The sequence below is a fragment of the Halictus rubicundus genome, chromosome 11 (genome assembly GCF_050948215.1).
Source record: "Halictus rubicundus isolate RS-2024b chromosome 11, iyHalRubi1_principal, whole genome shotgun sequence".
NCBI classification, from domain to species: Eukaryota; Metazoa; Arthropoda; class Insecta; order Hymenoptera; family Halictidae; genus Halictus; species Halictus rubicundus.
Window position 1 is genome coordinate 5730599 of NC_135159.1, and position 13352 is coordinate 5743950.

The 13352-nt window shown below is 29.1% G+C and overlaps 4 protein-coding genes across 8 annotated transcripts; 1 reads left to right on the top strand and 3 right to left on the bottom strand.

The window, feature by feature from the left end:
• Positions 1 to 986: 986 nt before the first annotated feature.
• Positions 987 to 5027, bottom strand: LOC143358627 (BRCA1-associated RING domain protein 1). 4 transcript variants are annotated; one of them, XM_076795918.1, is made up of 10 exons: positions 4579 to 4724; positions 4388 to 4488; positions 4018 to 4206; positions 3212 to 3377; positions 3055 to 3135; positions 2763 to 2959; positions 1949 to 2185; positions 1747 to 1856; positions 1544 to 1662; positions 987 to 1472 (listed from the first exon to the last, which is right to left on the bottom strand). In XM_076795918.1, exons 2-10 carry the CDS (start codon positions 4456 to 4458, stop codon positions 1101 to 1103), a joined length of 1542 nt encoding a protein of 513 aa, XP_076652033.1. In that variant the 5' UTR covers positions 4459 to 4488; positions 4579 to 4724; the 3' UTR covers positions 987 to 1100. The 4 variants fall into 4 exon arrangements, with proteins under 4 accessions (XP_076652033.1, XP_076652032.1, XP_076652030.1 ...); XM_076795917.1 differs by having other exon boundaries at positions 4567 to 4724; XM_076795915.1 differs by having other exon boundaries at positions 4563 to 4724.
• Positions 5028 to 5429: 402 nt separating this feature from the next.
• LOC143359194 (uncharacterized) lies at positions 5430 to 8047 on the bottom strand. Of its 2 annotated transcripts, XM_076796954.1 has the most exons (4): positions 7922 to 8047; positions 7346 to 7569; positions 6377 to 6543; positions 5430 to 6268 (listed from the first exon to the last, which is right to left on the bottom strand). In XM_076796954.1, exons 2-4 carry the CDS (start codon positions 7551 to 7553, stop codon positions 5684 to 5686), a joined length of 960 nt encoding a protein of 319 aa, XP_076653069.1. In that variant the 5' UTR covers positions 7554 to 7569; positions 7922 to 8047; the 3' UTR covers positions 5430 to 5683. The 2 variants fall into 2 exon arrangements, with proteins under 2 accessions (XP_076653069.1, XP_076653070.1); XM_076796955.1 differs by lacking the exons at positions 7346 to 7569; positions 7922 to 8047 and adding an exon at positions 6862 to 7009.
• Positions 8048 to 8960: 913 nt separating this feature from the next.
• Positions 8961 to 12053, top strand: Magr (Iron-sulfur cluster assembly 1 homolog MagR). The gene is made up of 3 exons (XM_076796957.1): positions 8961 to 9103; positions 11224 to 11277; positions 11469 to 12053. The coding sequence occupies exons 1-3, from the start codon at positions 9020 to 9022 to the stop codon at positions 11721 to 11723; spliced, it is 393 nt and encodes a 130-aa protein (XP_076653072.1). The 5' UTR covers positions 8961 to 9019; the 3' UTR covers positions 11724 to 12053.
• On the bottom strand, positions 12048 to 13267 carry LOC143359195 (uncharacterized). The gene is made up of 4 exons (XM_076796956.1): positions 12935 to 13267; positions 12672 to 12773; positions 12493 to 12585; positions 12048 to 12414 (listed from the first exon to the last, which is right to left on the bottom strand). The coding sequence occupies exons 1-4, from the start codon at positions 13029 to 13031 to the stop codon at positions 12146 to 12148; spliced, it is 561 nt and encodes a 186-aa protein (XP_076653071.1). The 5' UTR covers positions 13032 to 13267; the 3' UTR covers positions 12048 to 12145.
• Positions 13268 to 13352: the final 85 nt, after the last annotated feature.

Below are 13352 nucleotides of genomic sequence, written 5' to 3' on the forward strand. Positions count from 1 at the left end.
TTTTCTTTCGTTCCCTCTTTCTCACCGTGCACGTATAGATGTATATGTGCACGACTAGCGGTACTTTACCCGTAAATGTACGAGATACCGTACGATATTTCCCTTTGGAATTCATCGTTCTTTACGCAACGGTTGATCCCTCATAATCATAGCACAAATTCAAAATATTTTCTATTCCACAAAACACAACGAAATGCTAGCATGTCTGTAGATGTTAAGTTTATTGCAGATATTAACGATATGCTTGCAACGTTTGAATTAGACAAATAATTATTTCAACGAATTATTATTTGATATTATTTAATAATATTGCGTAACAAATTTGGGCTTTCTCTTGCGATTCGATCACAAATAGGCCATTCTTGTAGACTTTTATGCGCTGAAGTCGTTTTTCTCCATCATCGACAGTTTTCGAGAACTTTGATTTTGACAAGAAAGTTAAATTTCAGAATTTTTTCTGTTTCAACCGTAAAAGCTGAACGAATGATTCTAGTGTAAAACGATTTTACATGTAGACTCTTTTAAGTATAGCGGTGTACTGTTTTTATTACAAACATTCTAAAAAAAAATGTTAAGATCAGTTAACTCACCATAGTAAGAAGTGTAGTAATAATCATAGTAAACATGCCATTGGATGAGTAAGAAAAAATAATAATTACTGTGCAGATGTTCAGGCAAATACAGAGTGTTCGACTACAGGTGTAATAAAAAAATTACGATTTCGACTTCGTTGTTTAGTTGTGAACAGTTAAAACAATTGAAAATCCGCCTAAAATGCGGCAACCCGACCAACAGAGGTGTACGTTGCGTACGTCACAGAGGCGCGCGACAGTCACGTATCAAGTAACAGATACATGGTTACCTTGGTTGTCATTTGGGGCCCCAGGGAGGTGAAAATGTTTTAAGGATTTATAAATTAATCGTTGGACGTGAACTGATAAATAAACAAATTTAATTATAAATTGAATATTAAATTTATGATTTCCTAGAACATCCAGATCAGGTGTAAAATGTGTAACACCTAATAACAAATCTGTATAGTTACAAGAAAATAAAACACAAATTTAGTTCAGAGTATAATGTAAGAAGTTTACAATTATTTACAGTAAACCCAGATATGAAGGATTCACCAACGTAAATTTTTCTATACATTCTATCAACCATAAAAGTGGTAATGATTTTATATGGGACATATTATATTTCACACGTGGTTCGTCTTTTCCCGGTACATATATGATATAATGAGTACATTTATATAGAGGATGAGAAGAATTGTTGGCGATGTGAAAAGGGATAATTATTCCTTTTGTTTTTACTTCTTCTGGATCTGGTTGCCTTTTTAGAATTGTTCCTTTGCCATTTTCTACAAGTCTTTCTAGACCATCTCTTGTTAATTGCATTTCATTTACATAATAGGTACTCTTTGGTTGTAAAGCAAAATAGAAATAACATTGATCAAAAAGACCAGGATTCTGAAAGCACAAATAATAATGTTTAAAATATCACTCGAATGTAGGCACCTAATTTATGTAAATAATTTTACTTGGTTTTGTGCATTTTCTCTGGCTTTCCTTGGTATTCCTGTAACCGGTGCGCCGCTAATTTCAAACAATTCTAAATCCATTTTTGATATATCATCTACATCCATAGCTATTGAAAACCCTTGCATATATATAAAAATTGAATTATACATGAACATATAAAATATAAATGTAATAGAAATGAATAATTTTTCTGCAACCTTACATTCGCTGTTCAGTAACCAGTTTCCACGCAGGATTGCCATCATTACATCATATGATAATTGCACTGTGTTTTGCTTATTTGCTTCCATTACGACATGAGTTATCTGTGCTCTAAAATATGATTTCGAGGTAATGTTATTTATAAAAAGGATTTAAAACATATGTGACTACATTGAAAATTTATAGAAAATGCTGATACATACTGATACATAGACACAACTTTAATTTTATGTTTTGCAGCCACTTCTAACAGTCTTTTTTTATTTTTTTCTTGCAAGTTCGATGCAAATATAGTAAATCTATTCAACGAATGTGGAACCACAAATGACTGTTCCATAGTAGAATTTAAATTTATGGATGTGTCATTCATTTCACTTCCTTTTTGTAAGAGGTTCCATATTTTACATGACATTGTATCCTTAGATGGCTCACAGTAGTCTCTAAAGAATAAATGTATAGAATAACAGATTTATTCCGAACAGTTCGAATAAGATTAGTATATTTGCAATATTTTTAATAGCTTTACTACGATGTTGTGCATACATTTTCATTATATATAAATTAACTTGGTAACCAAGGTGATTTTTCACGTTTCGACATTTACGAAAATATAATATAAAAACATAAGTTGACTGTAGTTTATGCTTTATACCACTATGGCTACTATGGCACAATAAAGTGACAGAATTATTGATCACATTAGGAAGAAATTCTTGGAAAGTTACTTGAATTTCTACTCACATATTCGTTAATACACTATGTACAGCATGAACATACTTTTATACTTAATATTGTTTAAATATTATAATTGACTTTTAATTACAAAATTATTTGCAAACGTAAGTTGAACTTAAAAATAAGTTCATGCTGTGGACATATGTATAAACTAAAGAAGTATTTTTAGATCAAAGACAATAGCAAACATAAATAGTGAGTTCTAATCTAATCTAAATTAGAACTAATCTTCCTTAGTTAACAACAGTTAAAAGCACGTTTAAATCATATTTATCTAAGTACATAGGTCTTTTTCCATGTTCATCATATACATCTGATTTAGCATGATACTGCAAAAGTAATTTCACTTCGTCCAATCGTTTATTTATCACAGCTTCATGTAATGCTGTTCTATTTTTTATCCCTGGTGTATTAGGCTGTGCACCAAATTCTAAGAGCATCCTACATATACCAGTGTACCCTGCATCAACCACTTCTTGCTACAAATACGCATCATTATTAAGAAATAATCATTGAAATAGTTATCTTAAACAAATTATGCACTAAAGTGTAATTTACTAATTTAATAACTCACTAAAGGTGTCCAACCAGCATTATCTTTTGTATTCGTCTCTGCACCAGCAGCTAATAAAAGTTTCACATACTCTACGTCATTCTAAAAGACATTCCACCATAACTTTTACTTATTCATATTCTTTTATTTTCTTGAAAATTAATGCAAAAGAAACTACCTTTAAACAAGCACTATGTAATTTCGTCTCTCCTTTGCCATTTTTCTTATTTATATTTTTCTGTGGGACGCGTTTTCGGTTAAATGCTTCATAATTTATTTTCATTGGTACTGAAGATATAATTTGAGAGACACATAAAGCATCTGTCGTTGCATTCTGAAAATCTCTAACAAAATCATATGAATCATATACCTGTATTGTATATTCTACAATGAATTGATTTTACTTGGAACTGCCAAAATGCATACATTTGAAAACATAAAAACGTATTCTTCTTTTTATTGCATGTTTAAGGTTAATAATTTTGTCCAATAGCTTTTATTATACTATAAATGAAATACAATCAATATATTTTAAAGTATTATTTTATAACTGTTTATGAACGACCCGTAACTGTAACCACACAGATGTGCTCTAATGAAACATGCGTAGTTGCCCGTTTCATACATACAATATTTATTTATTTATAACTCTGTAACAAAGCATTTCCTGACAAACTTTATATAACATATTTTCTTCTTTTTGTGTGTAGATCAAACCCTAGCAGTTTGGCCATTTAAGATTGCGATATCCTATATACTTAACTAACATTTCAATGCTACAAAAATGTAACATTATAAATAAAATATTTATTTACATAAAAAGGTGATTATCTGTTTTGAAATCCTAAGATGCTCTAAACTTTTGAGCGCGAGCATACCTATACTTGACAAATTCACCTATTTGAAAATCTGAATTTTTTAAAATATGACTAATATTGCAGTATGTATCAAAGTATATAAAATGTTTTTTTTAATTTTACATACCTTTTTCCAATTATTTTAGTAATACTATTGCAGTAAGATGTAAGACTATTAATCATATGATCATTATGAATTTCAACTGGTTGAACGGGTGTACCGCACTTTGCGCATATTGTATCATTTTCAACACACTTTTTGCAAAAGAAATGACCACAATTGGTAAATGTGACAGCATTTATTGGTTCACGATGACTAGAAAAATATTCCCAATAAATATATACATATATACACATATTTATATATAAATGTATGATTGAAATTAATATTTGAAAAATCATACATTATGACTAAAATTTTTCTCAATATACTACGTAAATTATAAATATTTCAAATATGTACAAAGTAAATAATAATATTCTCAATGATACATTACCACTTGTTGCATACTAACACATCTGTAAAGTTTTTAAGAGATTCAATAGTATTTTTCCATATAGTATCCATTTTTAATATTATCACATCACAAGAAATTACCTTAAAAAAATAGTTATTGTTTTATTTACAATCATTCGTGAATAATATAAGGAAATGTTATATTCTCAAAACACAAACCTATTTACATACAAATTTCGCCTATAATTGTTTGAGATTACACACATTAAATTATAATATACTACGTGTATAGATATGCACATATGTGCATGCACGAAAAAGGATTTTTTTTATTATTCATATAAAATGCACTTGATTAAACTGCCAAAACAGGAAGATTCAAAGAAAGATAACCAATACGAATGCGTATGTCATTAAAGACGCCTGCGCAGTAAACCCAATTACAGAAAAAGGCGCTATTTCAATTCTGCAAATATTTTCTGTAGTACCGCGATACAAATATTTATTTACTTGAAATGGGTTGAAATAAAGGTATAGCCACTATAGCCGGATAAGATGATTAAAAGTGCCCCTAAACCAAATTGATTTTTTATTACACCATTCGATAGGGCTCCCAAAGAAAACTCTCTATGATAAATTTCAAATCGGTACTCCTACCACGAGCATAGTTATAGGGTGGACTTGATTGTAGTGAATTATGCCCAATTTCTTCTGTTCAGCTCAACAAAAAATTACGAAAAAATGTATGAACATACTAAATACCTAATACACACACGACGGTGATTTTTCAGAATTTTTGATCGCAAATTCGATTTTTAAAAAAATCCGTAAGCATAAAATTGCCGATTTTATATCGAAGTTGTTAGATGACCACGTTTAACAACATAATGACTCATCGTGATTATTAATGTCTATTTTCCTCAGATTTTTCGGATTACAAAAATTCGCAAAAAATGCATATTTCGTCTTGAAGTTTTGGAGAAACCAGTTTTTTAGGAGATATATGAAAGAAAACATTTTGTAGATAATACTTATGAAAAAATGTCTTAAGACGTCATTTTCAATTTTAACAATAAAAGATATAGTTTATAACAATTCAGAAAGTACATTTATGTATGTACTTACTTTTAGTCAATGCATTATTTTTATTATCAGTACATTTATCATTCATCACAGAAGTGTTATATAATACTTAAAATAATATAATACTTAAAATAATATTTATATTTAAAATAATATATGTATATAATACATATTAAAAAAATATTAATTATTGAAAAATTGAATATATTAAAAGAGATATTACTAAAACAGCATATAAATTATGCTATAGTTATTATTTCTTGTAATTAATCATAGGTACTGCATTGAGGTCAGCCCATTCAAGAAAAAACTGTTTTATCTGAATTGCACATTCAATCATAAAAAGACAATCTCCTTCAGCACTGTGTGCATTTATAGGATCAGTCCCACAAATGTGTTTGTACACAGTTGTTAATTTAAAATTACTTGGTTTACTATTTACAAAATCTAATCTTCTTCTCGTTTTATTATCTTTTATGTTTGTTAAATTTATACGAGAACGTTTGATCATTTGATTTTCAGGTGTTTTTTCATTAGCTTTTTGTATTTCCTCATAGTAACTGGTATGTGAAATATTATTAAAACAAGTTTCATTTCCTTTGTTTTGATCAATCAAAGTTTCACTGGGGCTATTAGAACAAGCATACTCAGTGTAATCTAATGCAGCTGATAATGTGTCATTCCATCCATCATCAAACAATATATCAGTATATTCAGTGTTATAAGAAGTAGATGTATTAACTTGTAAAGCACTCTCTGCATTTAGTAAATCTTTATTCGAGAAGAAATCTTTAATTAAACGCAGCATATCAATGCAAAGAATTTCTTCCCTAACATCCTGCAAAAGAAAAATCAAATTATATAAATACAAACATATTAAAATGTTAAAGTATAATATTATATGTATATAAATAAATCGTACTATTAATACTATTATCTTTTTTACCTTATTAATATTTTCAAGTTCCTTTAAGAATATGGGATAATCATATATATGCCCATTATAAGCTACAAAACAGACTGGCGGTATAAGTTGTTTTATAAAATTTATAATCATATCATGTGTTTCGCAGGTAAAAGATTTAACATCTTCTAAATTCTGATTTGACAGGCCTAAAATAGAATAATTATGATTATTAAGTATTAAACTGAAAACAAGCTATTTATTAAGTACTATATAAACCAAAGTATTGGTTGGGCCAATAAGTCCGTGCAAAAACTATGTGGCAAAAACTACACAGACTTATCGGCCAACCTAATACACTTAAATAGCTCTTAATAGTGATAAAATTAATTTGAGTACAACAATGAAACTTTGAAGCTATAATAAAATTGCCCTTCTACATACTATAAGAATATAGGATCTTAGATATACAACAAAGGTAGGGAGAACACAAATGAAGATCAATTTTATAAGAAATTTAGCATTACCTTTATGACATAAAAGAACTACATCCATAGAGGAATTGAATATTTTATTTCTCAAAGTTTCTATTTTTGAAAGATTCCAAATTCTTGAGAAGTGGCGATTAGTTTGCTCGAGACCAATAATTAAAGAAGGAAGTGCTGTTTTAACATGCTTCTTAGCCAAAAACACTTTTTTGAGAGTATAAAAAAGTTTTCTGGACGATGTACTAAACATGTCAGAAATCAAAAAGACAATAATCAGAAATGATGTTATTGTGATTAGTCTATTCTTATTGTAACAATCTTTATGACTACACTGGATAAAATCATTTTCATATGATATCTTTATGTATATAAAGTTCAAACAATTACAATTAGATTCTAAACACAAAATTTAATTGGATTAAAAGGGCAATCGTGTGTATAGCCATAAAGATTAAGCTATGTTATGTTTCATATTAAGAGTAGAATATTAAAAATAGTAGTAATATAGTATAAAACAAAATACCTGTTATTGTTTCAACTTCTTTTGAAATATGTTTAACTGGATTTATTGGTAGAACTAATTTACTTAAAACTCGTGGTAAGGTTCCTGTAGTATCAGATATGGCACTTCTTGATACTGCTATTAATGATAGTTCTGTGATTTTTGGCATGCAATTATTTCTAATTAATCCGGTTGTTTCCAGGTCAAAAAATATAAATGTGTTTGACATGTTTAAATAGAATAATCTAAATAAAATTAATCAAATAAATTAAATTAATCAAATTTGTTAAATCACATTAATGTTCCAAAATGAATACACATAATCTATTCATATAAATTTAGCGTTATTATACATATAGAATTGACACATATCTAATTTAATCTACATATATTATAGATGATACAATAATTCATTGTGCAATTAATCAGCACAAATGATTTCTGCTCAAGAGATTAATAATTATATTTGCAATTAAATATGAACTCTTAGTGCATGTAGCAAAAGTAAGGAAATGTCTATTAATGACTTAATGAATCCATAACAAAGAAAGTATCACCAATTTCGATAATTGTTTAACATTCTACCAAGATTATCACCTCGCGTAATGAAAACTTTAATTGACGTTCGTCCTTTATTAAAAAATGATTATCCGGAATCATAGAATCTGAAGTACTCTGCAATATCAGCTGATATCAGTGGACACTGGTTGATACTGGTGGATACTAGTGTCGCCATATGAGGGGAGGGAGCACGAATCGAGGGGAAAAGTTACCCTCTCTCTGCCAGTACCGGAGTATGCACGAGAGAGACGAAACGCGTCACGTGACCAGGTCAATGCGGAAGCGTGGGGAATAGCTCGGTAGAAAGGGAAATTAGAGTGGGAGACAAGACTTTATCTGGCGATACTGTGCGAAATACTTGCATGATTTTCCAAACACATTCATATATAGACATATCTATGTTTATGCTGTGCGATCAGAATCGTACACAGTGATGGGCATTATCGACTAAATTCAACTATCGACTAATTACTGTTTAGTTACTACATACTATCGAATATTTAGTCGATAGTTTTTAGTCGACTGAAATTTCGTTTTAGTGGTTACGTCTAGATTGCGGGCTATAGTCTATGCCTACGTATATCACATATATAGTTTATATCGCATAAATAGCAATAAGATTTTAACATCTAATATGAATTAAAGTATTGAAATATCTATTACATATTTCATTACTTGCATATTTGCACGTCCTGTCATAATCATGTATTTCTAACCTTCTCGTTTCATCGTGTGACACTAACATTTGAAATTTCAAGATGGCGACGTGTAAAACAGTCGACTGAAAATAGTAACCCAACCACTACTAAATTCAGTCGATAGTTTAAAAAATTAGTCGACTGAAAATAGTAGTTGGCTACTATCGATTTAGTCGATAGTTTTTAGTCGATGGCGTCCATCACTAATCGAACAAGAAAATATTTCATGAAAATTAACCCTCCACTTTCCCAATCTCTATGTAGTTGTTATTACATGAGGACTATATTTATTATTTAATTATAGATTACATTTAGAAAGTATACTTTATAAAGACAGAGAATGGTAATATTCTGAAATGATTCTTCATATTTCAGGGTCAGAGTTTCTCATCTGTAGAAACGCGCTCCGCGCAGTATTACATCAAGATTGATCAAGATGGCTTCTACTGTGGTCGCCACAGCGACAGTTCGTGCTGTCAAAAGCAGAAAAATTCTTCCTACAAGAGCAGCTCTTACTTTAGTGAGTGGATAATAACATCTGGTAATTTAGGTTGCTGTATATGTCAATTATGTATTTAGTTTTTGGCAATATTACTATCAAAATGGATAAAATTGGTGGATTTTAGACGTTGAGGTTAACAGAATAATTACTTTCGTTTTTAATAGTGTTAACTATTTTAAATTTAGTTATATTTCTCTTTAATGAGAATTTTTATTTAATTAATCTATTTTTAATTAATCCGTATATTATTTTTAAAGTATCCATTCAAACTACAAATTTCTGAACGATAAATTTTACAATTTTATTTTGACATAATGACTTAAATGATGGTCGCAAGAGGTATAAAATTATGTTACATGATCGTGTTTGATGATAGTGCGGCTCTGTTCTAAAATTTCTTGTATTATAGGTTAGATATACTATGAATTAGAACATGTATGACTGTATTTTAATTTGGATGGGTGCACCAAATAAGGCTATAAATAAGGCATAAAATTAGGCTATAACATGTAGACATGGGTCTGATGTATTTAGTGATTTTCAAACTAGCTGTCAAATATATATATACCATAGCTCTTCCATGGATATGATGTCCTATTTTCAAGGCAAGAGTTGCTTTAGTAAATTAAAATTTGGTGATATTTTGCATATGCTCTAGCCTCTAAAACCCTCATGTGCCCTCATCTATTGAATTGAGATAACTTCAAGCGATTGATAATTTTAAACAATTTTCGAACTGACATTTTCTGATTTTGTATATAGATAAAATTATAGAGTGCTTCTTCAACATCCTATAGATCAATACATAATACAGGTAGGAAAGTAAAGTAGTAGAGAAACAGATTAAAATGTGGAGAATATAACGGAAGGTTGGTTGTAATACATAGTATATTATGTTTGTGCTAGAACAGTTGTAATTCTCACTTCTCTTTTTTCACACCCTGAGCATGAAATTTCATCTACTCTTAAATGAATTAGAACCCAATAGAGAATCAATGACACCTTCGTAAAGGAGTCTGATACTTTTTAATGCTTTCCTGTGAAAGCACTCTGAGACATGGCTATGTAGTTAATTGTAAGGCACTGTTCATAAAATATGACTTTTCCAGTGCTTGTTGCTTTTATCTAAAGAAATTTTGGAATGACTGGTCCAGCAAACTAAAGGTTGTTGATTTGTGTCTTGTTTATATTTCACACATGACTGCATTTTGAACCAAATGCATATACATAAATGTGTCAATAATTCTGGTAATGGTTGATCTCTTGAGCCAGGATATAACAGCTCAACTGCAACAGAAAATATGTCTTGCAAGGTTATCCCTAGACTTTGACAGGAAATAGTTAATACAACAAATGTTTTTCTGTTTTTTTAAGATGTTCTCATAGATTCAGTATGAATGTTATTATAAGATAGTGACTCGGAACATGTGGGAAGTGTTGCTGAGACTAATTCAGGACACTAAAATAGGAGAAGAAGTTCATATAAACATATGCCATGATTTGGCAGATGTGTTGTCAGACCAGCCAAATTGAAGGGAATACAGTTATGCTCTCTCTGTCATTGTTGGATTAATTATGTGACATTGTGACATATACACATCACAGACAAAATGTGGCAGAGATGGTAGAGTGGGAGACAAGTCTTAATCTGACGACTCTGGGCGACACTGTCAGATATGACCTTCGTTTTTAATTATAACGTATTTTGTGTTGTAATAACCAAGTGCTGCAACAGCTTTTCTGCATGGTTTAATTTTGGTTATATATACATATATGATTAAATGGACAGATGGGATATTTTATATTATAATGGCAAGAATATAAACAAACGAGCTTTCGCTATGTGCAATGTTACTTAGTTCTCAGTAGACATTAAACTAAGAATAGGGAAGTCTTTTCCATTAATTTGCGTAAATGAACTGTTTCAGAGTACAAAAACAGACTAAGTAATCATAAAGTAGCTGAAAAATATAACGTTTGTAAAACTGCAGTACATACAATTTACCAGAAGTATTTAAAATAATACAGTAGTGTTGTGATGAGTGTGACAATCTACTACACTAATCTTAACATTAATTTTATCATTATTGTATCATATTTATATATTCTACATGTGTATTATAATTTTTTTGTTACAGACATCAAATGCGGTGAAAAAGATTAAGGAGCTGTTGGAAAATAAAGGGGAATATGTGAGTAAATCTATTATATTTTTTGCATATATTAAAATTAGTTGTAAAAATAGTTCATACAAGATTGATTTAAAGAAAAATAAATTGTAATTAAAATGAAAACAATAAAAGTGATACAATTTGTACAAATAACTTTTTAGATATGCTAAATAATAATATATTTTGTATAAAAGATGTATTTAATTTTTCAGATAGGTCTAAAAGTCGGAGTAAAACAACGGGGATGTAACGGTCTCAGTTATACTCTTGATTATGTTCAAGAGAAATCTAAGCTTGACGAAGAAGTTGTTCAAGATGGCGTTAGAATTATAATTGATAAAAAGGCACAACTATCTTTACTGGGTACAGAAATGGACTATGTAGAATCTAAATTAAGCTCCGAATTCATTTTTAACAATCCAAATATTAAAGGAACGTGCGGATGTGGAGAAAGTTTCTCTGTTTAATTAGCCTGAATGTATGGAACAATTGTAGTAAAAGTAGATAAATATGAATTGAGTCCAATTTAGAAAGAATATAAATTGATTTGATTTTAAAATTTGTAAAAAAACCTGTAATTACTGTAGATTTAAGATTTATTAAAATCTTAAAGTTATTGTCATTTAAAGATGGTAATGATTCAATAGGAAAAGCGATAGACAAATAAAATATGTAATATAATCGACTCTGGCCATGCATAATAGTGTATATTTATATTGTTAGTAAATATATTGTATATAATTATAGACACGTGATGTAATAGTTTATAACCAAAGAGTATATTTGATATAAGTGAATATGTATTTTTATTTGTACTTCCACCTATCAGCATTTATTGTACATTTTTCTATAGTAGTCATCGACACATAAGAATTAAATATTACAAAATTCAACATACATTATTAGTTTTACGTTTGTACCAATTCATTAACGATTCAAGTATATCATTTGTACAAAATTTGTTAATTGCTTTTTTCGTAATATTAATACAACCCAAGTTCACAGCAGGTAAATCAATGGAAAACCAATGTCCTTCGATTCGAAAACAAGCATGAATATTATGAGAATTTACAACAACATTATATGCTTGTATACACAGACTGCCAGGCAATATTCCAAATATATTGTTCTTTATACATATCGGGAATATTTTTTTCACTAAAAATATAATGTTTAGTTTAAATTAACTATTATCTTAGTGTTAAAATTAGACATATTTGTTTAATAAAAACTTACAGGAAAGATTCTGTTCAATAATGACTGTGTCATTATATGTTACTGAGAGAATAATACCAGCACTATCTTCCGTATATTTAGCCATTATGCATGCTGTAATGTAAGGAAATATTATTATGAACATTGTTGCAGAAGTGGCTTAATTATATCACAAATATTTATTTTATTGTACTTCTTACTTAGTCCATTTACATGAATAAGTTTCCAATTTAAGTATTCACAACATACACAGTAGGACTTGTTACAGGTGCACATTTTTTTATCTTCAATAGAATTGTCGACTGCAAAAGAATTAATTAATAAAAGCATTTTTCTAAGAAATATAATTTCACAATATTTTAAATGTTTTATTGAATATTTAGTATTATATACATGTAGAGGTGAAATCATAAACATATTCATAGATATTAATTTAAATTATGTTATAATAATCTTTAAATACCTTCATTTTCTGTTGTTCTTTCCGTCGTTATAACATCGCTTAATAAAACATAATGTAATGAAGTTACAAATATATATAAACAAATCACAGATTTCATGTTTTCGATATTTGGGTTTGAACAGCTCTTGGATCGAAAGGTGTTTATATAGATTTTAGTTTGGTAAGAAACACTTTTGTAAACATTAACTTATTATGACTAGTATAGATATTTTTATGTATATTTTAAAATTAAATAATAACCACTTAGTGTTGAGGAATCATGTGTCCATTACCGCGTGTATTGTAACGAATCAAATACAAAGACGTCTTCGTCCTCACCTCATGAGATTCTTTTGTTATTTGTTGTGTATATAAACATGGTTACTGTGTCATTGTTATGTTGATTCATACGGATGTATGAATTTTTTTTTGTACTTTA